This window comes from Dermochelys coriacea, chromosome 18, assembly GCF_009764565.3.
Source record: "Dermochelys coriacea isolate rDerCor1 chromosome 18, rDerCor1.pri.v4, whole genome shotgun sequence".
Lineage (NCBI taxonomy): Eukaryota > Metazoa > Chordata > Testudines > Dermochelyidae > Dermochelys > Dermochelys coriacea.
Genome location: NC_050085.1, coordinates 8,196,960 through 8,214,904, shown reverse-complemented (window position 1 = coordinate 8,214,904; position 17,945 = coordinate 8,196,960). Strand labels below are relative to the sequence as shown.

Sequence of the window (17,945 nt, the reverse complement as noted above, 5' to 3'; positions counted from 1 at the left end):
ACTGTATCCACTAACACAGATGCTTTGCTCTGAGACCAGTGCTTTTCTATCCTGTCTGCTAGGATGCTGACAAGTACTGTGGTGTTTTGCTATCATCACTCCCCTGCCAGCCTGATAAGAGAGCTCTCTAGTACAAGGTTAAAAAGATACTTCAGATCTGGTTCAAGAGTAATTTTCCTGTTTTTATGGTAGTGTCACTAGAATTTTATATACCAAACGAATGGGGAAAGATGTTAAAGAACAGGGCTGGGTGTCAGGACTTCTGGGCTCTCCATGCTGCCATTGACTCAGCTGTGCAACTTTTTGCACTTCAGTTTCCCCATCTGTAAAATGGGGATAATACTGACCTACCTCCCAGGGATTTTCTGAGGTTGTTTCAATTAACCAAATGCTTTGAGATCCTCAGAATGAGAATTTTATTTATTTAGCTTGACTCCCCTTGCAGCTGCTTCTTGAGGTCATGTGAGCCTGCCCTTTTTCTCTTGCAGTTCAAATGGTGGGAGCAAGACCTCCCCAGCACTGTGCCAATGGTCTGAGGTGATGAACCATCCTGGGTTGGTGTGCTGTGTTCAGCAGACCACAGGCATTCCTCTGGTGGTCATGGTGAAGCCAGATACCTTCCTCATCCAGGAGATTAAAACCTTGCCAGCTAAAGCCAAGGTGAGTATTCTTTATCTTCTGCACTTCAAATTGACTTTCCTGTGTCTCTATCGCTGCCATTTCTTCCAGGTTTCCCTTGCAGTGATGTCTTATAGCAAAGTCGTCCTGGTAATAGCCACTAACACTGCACTTGAAAGTAGTGTTTCAATACACAAACTGACTTTCTCCAAACACACCCATGTTTTAAGGTATTTTCAACCTCTGTTTACTCTTCTTTCTCTTTCAAAGCCATTGAATCTCTTGCTCTGTTGTAGCCTCTGTCGTCTTGAGTACCTGCTATCCCTGATACTTGTGTGACACTTATGTGACAAGCTTGTTCTCTGAGGCAACAACTTCTCTGGATCTTTCATTTGCTGCTGTGTAACCTATTTCAGATCCAGGACATGGTGGCCATCCGTCACACGGCCTGTAACGAGCAGCAGAGGACTACCATGATCCTTCTGTGTGAGGATGGCAGCCTGAGAATATACATGGCAAATGTGGAGAATACTTCCTATTGGCTCCAGCCCTCCCTCCAGCCTAGCAGCGTCATCAGCATTATGAAACCAGTTCGCAAACGCAAGGCAGCTGCTATCAGTAAGGCTGCTTTCCTTTCATATTATGTCTAAGTTGCCAGGAAAGAAATTAATAATGGAATAAATACATGGCCTGTGACCTTCTCCCCAGAAAAAGAAAAGGAGTACTTGTGGCACCTTAGAGACGAACAAATTTATTAGAGCATAAGCTTTCGTGAGCTACAGCTCACTTCATGGGATGCATTTGGTGGAAAATAGAGGGGAGATTGATATACACACACAGAGAACATGAAACAATGGGTTTATCATACACACTGTAAGGAGAGTGATCACTTAAGATAAGCCATCACCAGCAGCAGGGGGGGAAAGGAGGAAAACCTTTCATGGTGACAAGCAAGGTAGGCTAATTCCAGCAGTTAACAAGAATATCTGAGGAACAGTGGGGGGAGAAATAACATGGGGAAATAGTTTTACTTTGTGTAATGACTCATCCATTCCCAATCTCTATTCAAGCCTAAGTTAATTGTATCCAGTTTGCAAATTAATTCCAATTCAGCAGTCTCTTGTTGGAGTCTGTTTTTTGAAGCTTTTTTGTTGGATAGCCACTCTCAGGTCTGTAATCGAGTGACCGGAGAGATTAAAGTGTTCTCCAACTGGTTTTTGAATGTTATAATTCTTGACATCTGATTTGTGTCCATTCATTCTTTTACGTAGAGACTGTCCAGTTTGACCAATGTACATGGCAGAGGGGCATTGCTGGCACATGATGACATATATCACATTGGTAGATGCGGAGGTGAATGAGCCTCTGATAGTGTGTCTGATGTGATTAGGCCCTATGATGGTGTCCCCTGAATAGATATGTGGACAGAGTTGGCAACGGGCTTTGTTGCAAGGATAGGTTCCTGGGTTGGTGGTTCTGTTGTGCGGTGTGTGGTTGCTGGTGAGTATTTGCTTCGGATTGGTGGGCTGTCTGTAAGCAAGGACTGGCCTGTCTCCCAAGATCTGTGAGAGTGATGGGTCGTCCTTCAGGATAGGTTGTAGATCCTTGATGATGCATTGGAGAGGTTTTAGTTGGGGGCTGAAGGTGATGGCTAGTGGCGTTCTGTTATTTTCTTTGTTGGGCCTGTCCTGTAGTAGGTGACATCTGGGTGCTCTTCTGGCTCTGTCAATCTGTTTCTTCACTTCAGCAGGTGGGTACTGTAGTTGTAGGAATGCATGATAGAGATCTTGTAGGTGTTTGTCTCTGTCTGAGGGGTTGGAGCAAATGCGGTTATATCGTAGAGCTTGGCTGTAGACAATGGATCGTGTGGTATGATCTGGATGAAAGCTAGAGGCATGTAGGTAGGAATAGCGGTCAGTAGGTTTCCGATATAGGGTGGTGTTTATGTGACTATCGCTTATTAGCACCGTAGTGTCCATCAGGATAGGTTGTAGATCCTTGATGATGCGTTGCAACAAAGCCCGTTGCCAACTCTGTCCACATATCTATTCAGGGGACACCATCATAGGGCCTAATCACATCAGCCACACTATCAGAGGCTCGTTCACCTGCGCATCTAGCAATGTGATATATGCCATCATGTGCCAGCAGTGCCCCTCTGCCATGCACATTGGTCAAACTGGACAATCTCTACGTAAAAGAATGAATGGACACAAATCAGATGTCAAGAATTATAACATTCAAAAACCAGTTGGAGAACACTTCAATCTCTCCGGTCACTCAATTACAGACCTAAAAGTGGCTATCCTTCAACAAAAAAGCTTCAAAAACAGACTCCAACGAGAGACTGCTGAATTGGAATTAATTTGCAAACTGGATACAATTAACTTAGGCTTGAATAGAGACTGGGAATGGATGAGTCATTACACAAAGTAAAACTATTTCCCCATGTTATTTCTCCCCCCACCCCACCCCCCACTATTCCTCAGATATTCTTGTTAACTGCTGGAAATAGCCTACCTTGCTTGTCACCATGAAAGGTTTTCCTCCTTCCCCCCCCTGCTGCTGGTGATGGCTTATCTTAAGTGATCACTCTCCTTACAGTGTGTATGATAAACCCATTGTTTCATGTTCTCTGTGTGTGTATATCAATCTCCCCTCTGTATTTTCCACCAAATGCATCCGATGAAGTGAGCTGTAGCTCACGAAAGCTTATGCTCTAATTTGTTAGTCTCTAAGGTGCCACAAGTACTCCTTTTATTTTTGCCAATACAGACTAACATGGCTGCTACTCTGATCCCCAGAAATAGAATCCTTCACAATCCAGTGAAGTCCCAAGCAACTCCATCAAAATTTTCCATTTAACTTCCCTTTCATGAGGAACCTATCTTACACAACTTTTCAAATGTCCTTGCCCATCATTCAGAAGTAGGACAGCTCTCTTCATAAAAATTATAATCAATGGGGGACTGGATGGCTAAGGGAGTTAGTAATGGAACCTTTCATTTCTAAATTGCTGGTTTGAATCTAGACTGGGTTGATGTTAAGCAGAATTCATTACCACCTAATGGTGATTTGAGTCTGTCTTGTCCCTAGTGGACACACATCCACATCACACAGTCTCTGCTACAGCTGGCCGCTTTGTCCGCTTATCAGAAAACCAAGGACTGAATGAGTATGCAGATTGGATTACGCCCTCTTTGTTAGAGGCCAGCATTGAAACACTTTGGTGGGATAATATGGGGAAGTGCATACTGCCACTGCCTATGCTGTACCTGTTCTGTAAAGAGAACTTCAGTCTTCAAGACTCACCAATTCAGAACCTTTTGCCAGCACTAGTCATATTTTTAAAAAAATTCCCTAGTGTCTAATGTTAACCTGTTATACAAGGGTCACTACTGAAAATAGGATAGCATCACATAGGCTCTTAGGCATTTGGCTCTGGTAATCACCTTACTAGTAAACACCAGGGTTGGGTGTTATGGGGTTAGCATGGGATTATTTTAATCTTTCAGCACGAATCTCATTTGTATGAGCTGCCGATAAGCTGAAAAAGAGGACCTTTCCTAATTGAGCATGGCATATGTCTCTGATAAATGCATAACTAATTAAAAAGTTATAGCATTCCCAAGAGATGTGCAGTCAGTCTGCAGCTGGAGCATTCTAGCTTTAGCTGTGTCTTTTTTTAGCCATTGGTGTCCTCTCTTTCAGCGACTCGCACCTCCAGTCAGGTGAACTTTCCAATTGACTTCTTTGAACACAACCAGCAGCTCACAGATGTGGAGTTTGGAGGCAATGATCTCTTGCAGGTTTATAATGCCCAGCAGATAAAGCACCGGCTCAACTCCACTGGCATGTATGTGGCCAACACCAAGGTAAATCAGATGCTTTGGGAGTTCTCTTAGGCATTTACATAATTCTGTCATAAGGCTGCTGTGCTCTTCATCCGATCATGAGCAGTTGTTTTTAGAAGTGTATGTTCTCATTTGAATGACCCACTGCCAATCCTGAAGACTACTGGCCTAACCAACCCTATCAGTGACTGGAGGATGGTGTATACAAATTTTGGTTGGTCACTCAATCTGAGTCCTCGTAAGAGCCAGCTTGGTATCAAACTTACAGCCAGTCGTCTGCCACTAGGAGCTTTAGTTTTGTACCTCAGCTCTACCACTCTTTCACTGTTTTTGTTTTTTTTTTGGCCTTTTCTCTCCTTGACTGCTGTTTTTCTCTCTGGCTCCATTCTTTCCAACGACAGAGCATCCCTCTTCCCAAATAAGAAGGCCTTTGAACCTCGTTTATCTGCTGCTCCACCCAGTCCTTCCCAGCAGGTCCATGGGGTTGCTACTCAAGTTAGGTAGTGTAAAAAGACAATTCCCAGGAAACATTCTGTTCCTATCGTGGTGTAAACTGACCTCACTGCAATGCTGATGGTGGGGCACAGGCCTTCCCATTCCAGGGTGGTTAGAAATACCCATCTTCAGCTTTCTCTTCCTCAGTAATGATTGTCGCCTGCAGCCTGGTGGCTTTACCATCGAAGTCACTAACAACAACAGCACAATGGTGATGACAGGCATGAGGATCCAGATTGGTACTCAGGCAATTGAGCGAGCTCCCTCCTACCTGGAGATCTTTGGCCGCACCATGCAGTTGAACATGACCAGGTCTCGTTGGTTTGATTTTCCTTTCACACGGGAGGAAGCCCTGCAGGCTGACAAAAAATTAACCATCTTCAGTAAGTCTTTGGTCTTGGTTTCATGCTTTAACTACCTGCAAGCTAAATGTGGGTGTCTGAGGGCTGTTCCACTTCAGCTGTTAGCGGGCAGAGGTTTCACCAGGAATTAGTTTTACAGGGACATAGCCACAGTTCTAATAATTCTGGGGTTCTGTAAAGTAGCTATTTATAGTGGGTCCAGCACCTCATTGCAGAGGACACGTGCTGCACCTCTAGTTGAGTTACAAGGTTTCTGTGCTAAGGTAACATGCAGGGAAAGACATTGGAAAATAAGACCAAGCTATGTTTCAGAACGGATGAGTGCTGGGTAAATTGAGGGGAAAACCCTCTCGTTTTGTTGGTATCAAAGAGAAGGAACTTCACTTCTGTGAACCTTCAAAATCTCTCTTGCTCATTGCAGTTGGGGCCTCTGTGGATCCTGCTGGAGTCACAATGATGGATGCTGTCAAAATTTATGGGAAGACCAAAGAGCAGTTTGGCTGGCCTGATGAGCCCCCAGAGGATTTCCCATCTGCTTCAGTGAGCAACGTTTGTCCCCCGAACCTGAATCAAGGAAATGGTACGGGAGACTTGGAGTCTGCTACCCCTGCTGTTGCCAGTGGGACTGTCCTGGAGAGGTATCTATATATCTTTCTCTCTCTATGTATGTGTGTATGTATATGAATTGTTTCTATTTGCCTTTAAAAGTTACTAGTTATACTGGTGCCCTGGATGCACTTGTGTGGCATTCTTAGCTGGGAGCTTTTACACTGGTAATGAAGTGTTCCTCATTTTCATATAATGTGACAATTCTATCATGCCACCAAAGAGTCAATGTGCAACTCTTCCAAAATGGTTTCCTGCTGCTCCTCTCTAATCTCCCATGCGGAGTTGAGGGTGGAGCTCCATGCATTCTCCTTCACATTTCCAATTTAGTCTGTGTGCAGCAACCTCAACCAGTCTCAGATGGCTTCTGCCTTCTTGCCACCTTTTCTTCTTTAAATCTGGGATCCTTTTACAGCCACCAAAGATCACAAAAGTTAGAGGCTATTTGAACTTAAGCTCACTTCTGAGGAGCTGTTTCTTCATTCCTCTTTTTAAGTTTGTGTGACCTTGCCCTACACATACTCTCCTCTCTTCTTTCTGTGTGGCAACTTCCTCGTAGGCCAGGGATTCCCAGGCTTTTCAGTCTTGCAGTCCAACTATTATAATACTAGCTATTGCATGAGAGCCTGTCCTGGGACTCATTCAATATCCAGGTGCGGATACCATGAACAGGAATTGGGAGTGTATTTGGTAGAGGACAGAGAATTTCTGTTGCTTTCCTTTTTTCTACACTCAATTGTCTATCCTTGCCTCAGGGTCTTAGTCTCTGCTGCATGGACTCTATGTGTAGCTGCAGAGCTAGTGGAGACAGAAGGTGGGAAAGTAAAATAAAGATAGATCAGATGACTCAGTGCAGAGAGAAACTAGTATGACTTAAAAACTAGCCAAATTCATTGCTGGTGTAACTTGACTGACTTCATTGGAGATGCACGGAGGTTAAGTGGCTCTTTGGAGGAAATTTTGAAAGGTCATAGGCACTTAAGTTCTGTGGAAAGTCACCTTTGAAAATCTACCCAATTATATTTTAGCTAATCAGTACTTTTTCTTAGGCTAGACCTTTCCTTCTTTTCTCTCCTCTGCTGCCCTATCTCCACCAGGTGTCTCCCTCTGTATGGAAAGTTGAGCAGTGGGACTATGTTTTCATAAAACTCAAAGCTAGACTGATCAAATAAAGTATTTTTCTTGCATCCACTTTATTCACTATAAAATTCCCAGCTGCCTGATGACACTAAAAATAGGCTGTGGACCCCTCATTGGGAACCACTGTTGTAGACAAGAGGCAGTTTCCTATGGAGAAGTTGGGTGTCTAAACTGTCTGTGTCCTTAACCTAGCCTTCAGTATTGCTTTTAACCAATGTGCTTGGCTTCTCTGTGCTAGATGGCCTGGAGCTCCTTTAATTTGTTTTGCTGTTAGGGAAGTGGTGTGCTGCCCAAATAGAATTGGAATTACTGTATATATCGCTCTCCCAGCTTTCTGACTCCCCATTTAATTTGCCTTTTGCTTAGAATGTGTTCCAGGTAGTTTTCTGTGAGCTTCACACATTTTTTTTTTTTCTTTTTCTTTGCTCCCCCAAAGTTCTGAAACTGAGTCCCTAACCATCCTGGACCGGTTAGTATGCCATCCTTTTCTCAGCACGAATGAGTGTGTGTCAGAGACAGAACACATGATGTGGCTTTTGTTGACTGTTTATTTTTTTAAGTGATATCTGCTTCTTTACATTCTGGTCATTGCATGGCAGAAGATTTAGCAAAATGTAAAGGCGTGGTGGATTGAGAATTTCTGCTGCATACAGTATAACTGTTGCCTGTTTGAAACTCCTCAGCTCACTTTGTCCCTCTCTTTTCCCCCTTTCTATTTCCCCGCTGGTTTTGTGGACATATGAGGGGAAATAAACTGTTCAGTTGTTTCTGTTAGATAAGTGACCAGAGAACTTGCCCAGTCCTTATATTGTTTCTTCTACCCAGTTTTTAATCTTACGTTCTGCTCTCTATCCTTGTTCTTTATGCTGTGTCTCCTCTTCCCTTTCCCCTTCTGATCTCTGTAGCTTTGCCCCTTTTACTCTGTTTGGTGTTGCTCTCTCCTGCTGTGTTGCAGTGCTCCTTTCGATGTGTCAGTTGAGTATTTCGGGCAGTTTCATTGCGAGGCGTAGAGTAGTGCAACCAGGGAGAATTGGCACAAGACTGCAAGTCCTGAACAAGACTTTCCCTGTGAGCAAGCGTTTTACTAATATGCCTTGCCCAGGGTCAAAAGTGGTCGACTGAAGGCTCTTGGATTTGGGTCTCTTTTTAACTCATGTTTTGGATGTACCTAGTTGCATGCCTAGTTCAGTTAATTTTACTGCTGGAGCATTTGGGATGAAACTCTAAATTGGAAAGAGTGCCCTCTGAAAATAGCAAGTGAGTAGAATCTTGCTCCCTTAGAAAAAGCATAACTGACTTTTTTCTCATGTGTCATACCAACCCTTGATCTGCAGTCATATGTACGTCTGTGGGCCATGGTGAATTGTTACTGTCAAGACAATCCAAGTTATCTCTGCCGCAGGCAGCATAAGGAAATGTTTTATCCTCTTTGGTAGAGAAAAGCCCCTGTCTTTCAGCTGTGGATTATTTAAGCAGTCCTAAGTTTGTCTGTGAGCGTGAGCCAGGTTTAACTCTGGTCTGTAACACAATGAAATGATATGCATGGTGCCTGTGGCAGGTTTTATCATGCTTTGATTTTGTACTTGGCATTTGTTAGCTGTTTCTGAGCTACTCATGACTGCAGCCTGCATAAAGCAAAGTGCTAAGGAGAAAAAAGGGTTGCTGTACTCAAGCCTGCTTTCCTTTCTCCCTTCAGGCTAGTAGTGAGTTCTTTAGAAGCACTGGAAAGCTGCTTTGCTGTAGGACCAGTCAACGAGAAGGCAAGTAACTTTCTGAATACATCTTGAGCTTTCAAAGATGCGGGAGGAGGAGTGAGATCAGCAGCAGCTCCTGCAGCCCTAAGGGGCCTGATACCAGAAGAGAGCTGCATCCATTTTGCTCAGAGCAGTGATCTGAAACTTGTTAGTGAAAAGCATTTGAAACTAGTTTTGAATGACAATTGGCATTTGCGTTTTATTGCTGGTGGGGGTTTTCATGTTGCAGAGTGACCTGGTTTGTGGATACAGCAGGGTGGGAGCCCAGCAAACTGAAGAGGAACTTTCTTGTGTATAAACTTGAAACGCTGTCTAAATAATAAAGGTAGCCTCATGTCAAAGCAATATTGAATCAAGGAGGAAACCTACATTCCTCGGAGGGGATGGTAATGCAAGAAGGATGAAGCAGGAGTGATTGAGAAGTCAGACTTGCATGCCCATAGCACTTTCAGTGGTACATTTACTGAAGGCTTTTTGTCTGTCCCTGGGAACAGGAAAAGAGCAAGGCTGCAGCTCAGGAACTGGCTACCATATTACTATCAATGCCAGCTCCCTCCAGTGTCCAGCAGCAAACCAAGAGTCTCCTGGCTAGCCTGCACACCAGCCGCTCGGCATACCATAACCATAAGGTAAGCTGTTTGAGGGTTTTCCAAGCCTGCTGTAACTACCCAGTGGCATGGCTGATGTACAAGATGCACCCAAAGGGCATCTATTCTAGGCAACATGTGCCTGCTGGCTGTCTGCCTTCAGCTTCTGCTGCCTGCCCTGCCTTTCTTTCCATCTGTTCTGTAGTCATGACACTTTGAAGATTTTGATGTGAATCCATATTTTACATAAAGAGTAACAGTTAATCCGGGAGAAACACATGGGTATCTTGGGACATTCTGAAGTTAGTCTGCAAATTATGTCATATAGGTCTGACGTCTGCAAGGCAACCAGGTTTGAATCAAATACCGTAGAACAGTATCAGGTAAATCATGGTTAGACCTGAAAAAACTAGTTATACCATAAATATGTAGACTACTGCATCATCTAACCCAGTAAACAGCTGCAAATAGGTACCCTGTTAAATTGTATAGAGAAATGAAAATCCCTTCTCCAAGTGGAATTTGTTTGTCACTGAGTGACTTCTGCTGCTGCTGACACATGCCATTGATGGTGGTGAAGAGTTAACAGGGAATTCGCTTTTTAGTGAAGGCTAAACTGTCCCATCTGCTCCCTCCCACACTGACTCTTCAGACCTTTGTTGCTGCTATTCCCTTGTTTCTCTTTGTCTTTAACAACCCTTGCTTTGCAGGATCAGGCCTTGCTGAGTAAAGCCATCCAGTATTTGAGCTCCTCCAGCAAAGAAGGGAAGGACCTGGACCCTGAAGTGTTTCAGAGGTTGGTGATCACTGCTCGATCCATCGCTATTATGAGGCCGAACAACCTGGTCCATTTCACGGAATCAAAGTTGCCACAGATGGAAACAGGTGGATAAACCATTGAATTTCTATTTTTGTCTGTCTTGAACTTTCCCTTTGGATAGTTGTGTATATTTTATGTTGTGTTGTATGTGCAGCTGCTTTATATAAGGGCTGGCAGTTCCCATATGCATTTTTATCCTCAGTGGTTCATGAGTGACCAAAGAGACTTCAGCTCACTGAGATGTAAAGGCTCATGTGTTGTGTATTCTCTCTCCTCTCTCCCAGACTTTTGGGGTCTGCTGCCATCTGTTCTATATAGAAGTTGGGTAGTCATTGCGTGGGCATCTAATTCAGAACATGTCATCGAGTGGTGCTGGTGGCAAGTGTCCCAGACTAGATCCAGCGCCAAGGCTTTAAGGGGGTCAGCTGAGGCTAAAAAAAGCCCACTGTTACTGGCCTGGGGGAGGCAAAAGTCTGTCCATCCCCCGCGCTCCTCCCCAGCCTCTAGCAGCTACTGGAATTGTTGAAGTTGGGAGAGTTGGGGCTTTAAATGGGGTCCCCTTAACCAAAAAAAAAGTAGAAGTGGGAGGGACAGGTCTATGAGGACAACATTCATTCGACATTTGGTAGCTTTCCTGACCAAGGCATTGGCTGCCTTTCAGCAGTAGTCAATGTAAAATTAACCCAGTCGTGCCTTGGTTGCTAACAAACCCTCTCCCCTGCCCTGCCACTAGTGATGGCAAGCTTAAAGCTCAACTCTGAGGTGAGAGCTGTCCAGAAGATCTTGTATCCACTGACAGATAGCTGGGGAGTGGGGAGGCAGGGAACATGCAATGTCTCAAATTATTTGGGTCTCAGGCTATTTAGAGCATTATACATCACTATAGAAAAAGATAGGCACCACTTCAAGCCCATGACGTGAGTTCCAGATTTAAATTATTTTTTCACGTTTTCCCCATTGCATAAAACAGTGGTTTGAGTGTTACAATTTTCCTGATTTTCTGTGACCAGAATCTTGCTTTGTGAGTCTGTGTGGTTCTGATGGTTACTTTTCTCCCTTCACAGAAGGAAGTGAAGAAGGACAGGAAACCCAGAAACACACTGAAGGAGATGGGTGTAGTTTTATCACCCAGCTGGTCAACCATTTCTGGAAGCTACATGCATCAAAACCCAAAAATGCCTTCCTGGCTCCTGCCTGCTTACCAGGTATATTAAAACTGAACCTTGTCATTTGCCAGAGTGAAGCTTGTGTATTTTTGAAGGAGCCCATCTGAAATGAAGCTTGTAAAGGGATAAAATGTTTTGATATTTGCTTGCATATTTCCCTGTTAAATTATATGAATTAATGCCGATCTAATGCTTTTATATCTTGTACAAATACAAAAAGCATAAGACGTGATGCCTTACATACTTCATCATAAGGATGGAAGTTTTTGCTGGTGTTGTAATGTTTTCCAAGTCATTATATTTTTTACACTATTAGGGAACTTGTCTGTATAAACTTCTTCTGGTCTTCATGTTTCATTATTTTTTTATCATGCCAACTGTGTGCTAGTCTCTTTACAGACAGGTACAAACAAAAGGGCCCTTCCTGAAGTGCTTAGTCTACATAGTAATTCACAATGCTACACACTTGTTCCTATTTAGGTCTGACGCATGTTGAAGCCACAGTCAATGCTTTGGTGGACATTATCCATGGATACTGCACGTGTGAACTGGATTGTATCAATACAGCGTCCAAGATCTACATGCAAATGTTACTCTGTCCTGTACGTAATCTTGCTGTCATTGTTTGCTGGTTTCTCCTGCATCACTGACAGTGTGAGGAGAGACTAACACAGGCAGGGTGGTAGGAGAAGGCTAGTAGTGTGTGTGGTGGAGGCTGTATGGTCAAAACCCCATGTATTCCCTAGCAACTTCTGCAGTCAGCTTCTACAGTCAGGCCCCTAGATTCTGAAACTCTGGATATTCTGTGGCAGTCTCAGATGCATTATAAAATGGAGGTTCTTGTTGAATTAAATGTGATTATGCGAAGCGCAATCAATGCAGTATCCCTGGTTTTATTTAATTTTATATTACATTCCATTTGTTCTATTTTGCCATTGACTTAATTTTATTGAGAACACAACTGACTTTATGGAAACTGGCAGGAAAGAAGCTGAAGTATTTGGCAGCTGGGGCTTTTGGCTCCTGGAAAGGTATGAGAGGTGGTTTAAGCATACTAGCTGTTTTGGCTATGATCAGCAGTGAAATAGATAAGTGTTGACATTTTAATCAGTACCCATTATGTGTCATAACTGGGACAGTTCATAGCAGCTCAGAGGAGCTATTGTTTCACACTCTCTGCAAACTCAGACAGTACTGAGTTGCTTTTATACTCCTTTCATGTTTTTAAGGTCATCTTTGCAACCTTAAGGGCTAGATGCTTTTTTTAATAAATGAAACTTTTAGAGGTGGGTACCTGATTTGTGATAAAACTCTAACACTGAAATCATGAATTACTTAGGACTCCTTTTATAGTATGTCCTTGGTCTATCTGTGAATTCCCAGTTTTCTAAAAGCAACCATCTGTTAGAGCGTCATCTGATATCCAACAGTATTGTCCTTTGCATAATATGGGAGGGGTGTTGGGGCAGGAGAGGCTGAAGACATCTGTTAGAGATTTGATACCGGTTCAGCATGCCAATGTAAAGTTAGTCACTCCTCACATTCCCTGTGATGAAATCTAGACATTGTAAGCTCAAAGTTGGTAGAAAAAAGTACAACATAATATGGGCAGAAGGAATGTTTGACCCGATGCTCAGACCACAAAACTGGCTGCTGAAGAAATGTGCTTAGGAGCAGGAGGCAGACATAGTGTGAAAACATCCTATGCATTTAGCACAAGGAATAGTGGAACTAGATCACTGTACTATTGGCATCAGTTGTGCCAGAGGTTGGGATTATAAAGAAGTAGAAATGAATGGTCAAGAATAGAGGTTATAATGAGGGAGAGAGTATATACTGTATGGTTGCCAGGGGGTAGCATGGGATAGATGATCATCATTGCATTAGGGAACAGTGTAAAGTGTTACAATGGCGGGAGGCAATAGCTGTGCTGTATGTTTGCATGATGACTAATAGAGAGTCAGCTGAGTATTTCTTAGGTGGATTCCTAAGGACTGTTAATATACAGTTAAAGCGGGAGAAGGTTCATGACCAATCTGTTTACATTGTAGGATCCTGCAGTGAGCTTTTCCTGTAAACAAGCTTTAATTCGAGTGCTTAGGCCGAGGAACAAGCGGAGGCATGTGACGCTGCCATCTTCTCCTCGCAGCAACACCCCTATGGGTAAGCATAGCCTTCCTCTCTGCTTTTGACCAATCTGAACCACCTTATGCACAATAGTTTGTATAAGATCATGTGATGTGAGCTCATTCTTAGCAAGGGGGAATCCAGTCCTTTAAAAACAACCCGCAAACCTGATTTCTCAGATTGGCATCTTGTGTAACGCTGCGTAATGTAATGCTCCCACTTAATAATATAGTTCCACCCCGTTTATCTAGTCTAGACTGCAATAGTGCAGACTGTATCAACATTTCTGTCTGTACTTTCATGGGTTTAAAAGTTGGCCGTAAACTTTTGCTCCAGGCTAAAATTAGCCCATCAGGTTTCCATCCAAGAGAGAAATATTTTTAGAACTTAATGTTTGGTGGAAGGTGCCATAGTAGAAACAGAAGTATCTGATCTATGGCTAAATGGAGGACAACGCAAGTTTCCTTCCGACCATTGTACCTCTGCCCTATTTTGGAGTAGCCACAGCTATGTAAAGTGTGTGTATTATCTACCCATCCAATTCTTGGTATGTATGCTGAGACTAGAACAGTGACCACCCAGACAGCCAATTTATTTTATGTAGCTGGGGTGGAGAACCTTTTTTCTATCAGGGGCCATTGACCCACATCAAAAATCAGTCAGGAGCCACACGCAGCTCCTTGGGAGTAGGAGGGGAGGTTACAGAGGCTCTGGTCTTCCCTAGACTCTGAAGTGGGTCCAGAAATGGGTACAGGGCTTGGGATGGGGCTTCAGGCTGTGGCCAAGGGGTTTGGGGTGCAGGAGGTGGTGTGGGCTCTGGGGTGGGGACAGGGATGGGATGGGGTACAGGAGGGGGTTTGGTGGGAGCTTGGGTGCGGGAGGGGGCTCCGGGCTAGGACAGGATGTTGGGGTGCGGGTGGGAGTGCAGGCTCCGGGAGGGAGCTTGGGTGTGGGAGGGGGCTCAGGGGGTTGGGGTGTGGGCTCCGGGAGGGAGTTTGGGTGCAGGGGGGGCTTCGGGCTGGGGTAGGGGGTTGAGGTGCAGGAGCGGGTGCGAGGTACAGGCTCTGGCTGGGAAGCGCTTACCTCGGGTGCTCCTGGGTGGTGGGGCTAAGGCAGGCTCCCTGCCTGCCCTGGCTCCATATTGCTCTGCTCCCCGAGGTGGCCGGCATGTCCGGCCCCTAGGCGGAGGGGTCAGGCAGCTCTGCCCATGCCCACAGGCGCTGCCCCTACAATTCCCGTTGGCTGCGGTTCCAAGCAAATGGGAGCTGCGGTGCTGGCGCTGAGGGCGGGGGCAGCACGTGGAGTTTCCCTGATCGCTCCTCCGCCTAGGGGCCGCAGGGACATGCTGGCGAGCCTGGGCTTGCAGCTACAGCCCTGCGGGGGGACGCCAAGGCTTGGGATGTTTGGCCTGTGGTGTGGAGACTTGCTGGGGGCCAGATGAAAAGAAGCCTCGGGCTGGAGGTTCCCCACCCCCATGTAGGCCAAGAAACAGTGATCAGAACAATTAGTCGCTGCCAACCTGGATGAATCTGAACTTGGTGTAAGACTTTTTTCCCCTCCCCCCCAATTATCAGTCCCCTGGCCCATCCATGTGGGTTTCCTCTTCCGTATGCAAGAATAATATTTTCCCAAAATATAGGCAAGTGGGGGTTGGCACAAGAGGGATTTTGGAAGTTCTCTCTCCTTCCCTCAGCTTTGTGTAGCTCATTTTCCAAAATCTGAAGTTTTCTTAGATGGATTCCTAAGGACTGTTAATATACAGTTAAAGCAGGAGAAGGTTAATGACCAACCTGTTTCCATTGTAGGATCCTTCAGTGAGCTTTTCCTGTGAGCAATTTTTTTTCTTCTCTTCCACCCCAAAAGTACCTAGAGGGTGTACAGCTTAGAAGCACTCAGGTGCTGAGCATTCTACCTCAGTTACAGTCGTCCCAGTCTTTGCCAGCCAGCAGAGTAAGAGAGTGGGAAAATACCCCGGGTCTCCCACATAGCAGTGCAGAACTCTGCCATTACGGACAGCACTGGTGTGTTGGTCAGCATTGCCTACTGCTCCACACATTAGCATGGAGAGAAAGGAATGAGGAAAGGGTGTGTTTGTGAATGGTATTTTTGTGGCCCAGGAGATAAGGACGATGATGACGACGATGATGCAGAAGACAAAATGCAGAGCTCTGGGATAGCAAATGGCGAGCATATTCGACAAGAGAGCCAGGAGCAAAGCGAGGTGGATCACGGGGACTTTGAGATGGTGGTGAGCCCAGAGTTCTTCTGTTTTGGAGTCTGTATTTTAAAAAGCACTTAGGTTTAGTTTAATTGCTGCTGTTCAACCCTAAGCACTCCATTGGATGGGGGTGATCTGGTAGAAGCTCTGTCTGTTTCTCTTCTCCTTAGTCTGAGTCAATGGTGCTGGAGACTTCTGAAAATGTGAATAATGGCAACCCTTCTCCTCTGGAGGCGCTCCTGGCTGGAGCAGAGGGATTCCCACCCATGCTGGACATTCCTCCAGATGCAGATGATGAAACAATGGTGGAACTAGCCATTGCCCTGAGTCTGCAACAAGACCAGCAAGGTAAGATGTGCATGTTATCTGAGACAGATTGGAATCCCAATTTCAAAGGGCCTTAGGGATTTAGAAACCAATCTTGCATTGAATTCCCTATTTGAGATGGGCACTTAATTCCCTAGAACCCTTTTGGAAAATCTCAGCCTACCTGACTTGTCTGAGCCTGCATAAGAAATTTGAGGCAAAGTTGGAATTGAACCAAGATCTCCTGACTCCCAGTCCAGTGCCTTAAAAACAAGATCATCCTTCCACTCCCAAATGACCATTGGGTACAGTGGATTGGAACTGGAGCAGATGAGATCTATTAAGCCATGAGAGGCAATACTACTCTTAAGGGATGGGGCAGATGTTGGTTAGGTGTAGTTTTAGCTTTCGTTCACATACATTTCTAGCATTGCCAAGTTGTCACAAAGAGCCTTTGTGGAGGAAGTGTTCTCTAAGGAGGGATTTGAATGAGCAGTGGGTGGCCAATTGGCACAGGAGAAGAGGCAGACTGCATCAAGTATAAGAGCTAGCATGAGAAAAAATACTTAGATGACTGGGGAACAGTTGGCTGAGGGGCTTGTGCAGAACAGAGCCAGCAAGATGGAATCAGGACATGTGGGGATAAATGTAAATCAGCTTAAAGTGTGTCCATTGTGTGTTACCTTGAAGGTATTCAAAGCATAAGGTTGAGTCATACTGAGAACTTGTCTACACGATGCCTTAGTCTGCACCAGCTGGCCCGTAAATTCAAATAAGCACCAGCATGGCGTGCACTAACTGGCCCATGTGGACTCTATTCCCTAGTGTGTGTTCATCTTATGCTATTTCAGAACAGTATTACTTTAACCTGCACTTGGGAACTTTCCGTGCACACCAGCAGGGTCCATGCAGTGCAATTAGTGCATATCATACTGGTACTCATAATTTACACCCCAACTTGTGTGGACTAAGGCACTGTGTAGACAGTTCAGGGATTTATTGACAGTCAGTGTTGTGTGTTCACCTCTCATAGGGAGCAGCAGCAGTGCACTTGGACTACAGAGCCTGGGACTGTCTGGCCAAGCCCCCAGTTCTTCATCTCTTGATGCTGGAACTCTCTCTGACACCACAGCATCAGGTAACCATTCACCACAAGATATTAAATTCTCTGCGGGCATCTTGAACCCTATAGTTACACTGCCTACACTGCAGTACCTTCTGCAGGTCAGTCATTTTGCATATAGTTTTGCCAAGCAGTCACCATCACTGGGTTCTTTGATTTAAAAATGAACAATCAGCCCCAGAAATCTGGAGTTCAGGAGGAAACTTTTCCAGCAGCCTGTGTCCCAGGTTGCATAGCTAAAATGTAGGTTTCAGAGTAGCAGCCGTGTTAGTCTGTATTCGCAAAAAGAAAAGGAGTACTTGTGGCACCTTAGAGACTAACAAATTTATTAGAGCATAAGCTTTAGTGAGCTACAGCTCACTTCATCGGATGCATTTGGTGGAAAAAACAGAGGAGAGATTTATATACACACACAGAGAACATGAAACAATGGGTTTATCATACACACTGTAAGGAGAGTGATCACTTAAGATGAGCCATCACCAGCAGCGGGGGGGGGAAAGGAGGAAAACCTTTCATGGTGACAAGCAAGGTAGGCTAATTCCAGCAGTTAACAAGAATATCAGAGGAACATTGGGGGGTTGGGTGGGGGGGAGAAATACCATGGGGAAATAGTTTTACTTTGTGTAATGACTCATCCATTCCCAGTATCTATTCAAGCCTAAGTTAATTGTATCCAGTTTGCAAATTAATTCCAATTCAGCAGTCTCTCGTTGGAGTCTGTTTTTGAAGCTTTTTTGTTGAAGGATAGCCACTCTGAGGTCTGTGA

At 44.7% G+C, this 17,945-nt stretch overlaps 1 protein-coding gene across 5 annotated transcripts in view; it reads left to right on the top strand.

Annotated features, from left to right (window-relative positions):
* UBR4 (ubiquitin protein ligase E3 component n-recognin 4) overlaps positions 1–17,945 on the top strand; it is a 119,602-nt gene that overhangs the window by 45,917 nt on the left and 55,740 nt on the right. For 2 of the 5 annotated variants that reach the window (XM_038376453.2, XM_038376456.2), the window contains exons 45-59: positions 489–660; positions 1,035–1,236; positions 4,330–4,493; positions 5,134–5,350; positions 5,751–5,967; positions 7,512–7,544; positions 8,772–8,835; positions 9,324–9,458; positions 10,127–10,301; positions 11,301–11,441; positions 11,883–12,004; positions 13,454–13,565; positions 15,647–15,777; positions 15,918–16,095; positions 17,087–17,191. In XM_038376453.2, coding sequence (XP_038232381.1) covers positions 489–660; positions 1,035–1,236; positions 4,330–4,493; positions 5,134–5,350; positions 5,751–5,967; positions 7,512–7,544; positions 8,772–8,835; positions 9,324–9,458; positions 10,127–10,301; positions 11,301–11,441; positions 11,883–12,004; positions 13,454–13,565; positions 15,647–15,777; positions 15,918–16,095; positions 17,087–17,191 — 2,168 coding nt within the window. The remainder of the gene's footprint in view (positions 1–488; positions 661–1,034; positions 1,237–4,329; positions 4,494–5,133; positions 5,351–5,750; positions 5,968–7,511; positions 7,545–8,771; positions 8,836–9,323; positions 9,459–10,126; positions 10,302–11,300; positions 11,442–11,882; positions 12,005–13,453; positions 13,566–15,646; positions 15,778–15,917; positions 16,096–17,086; positions 17,192–17,945) is intronic. The other 3 variants (XM_043500215.1, XM_038376455.2, XM_038376457.2) reach the window with 2 other exon arrangements.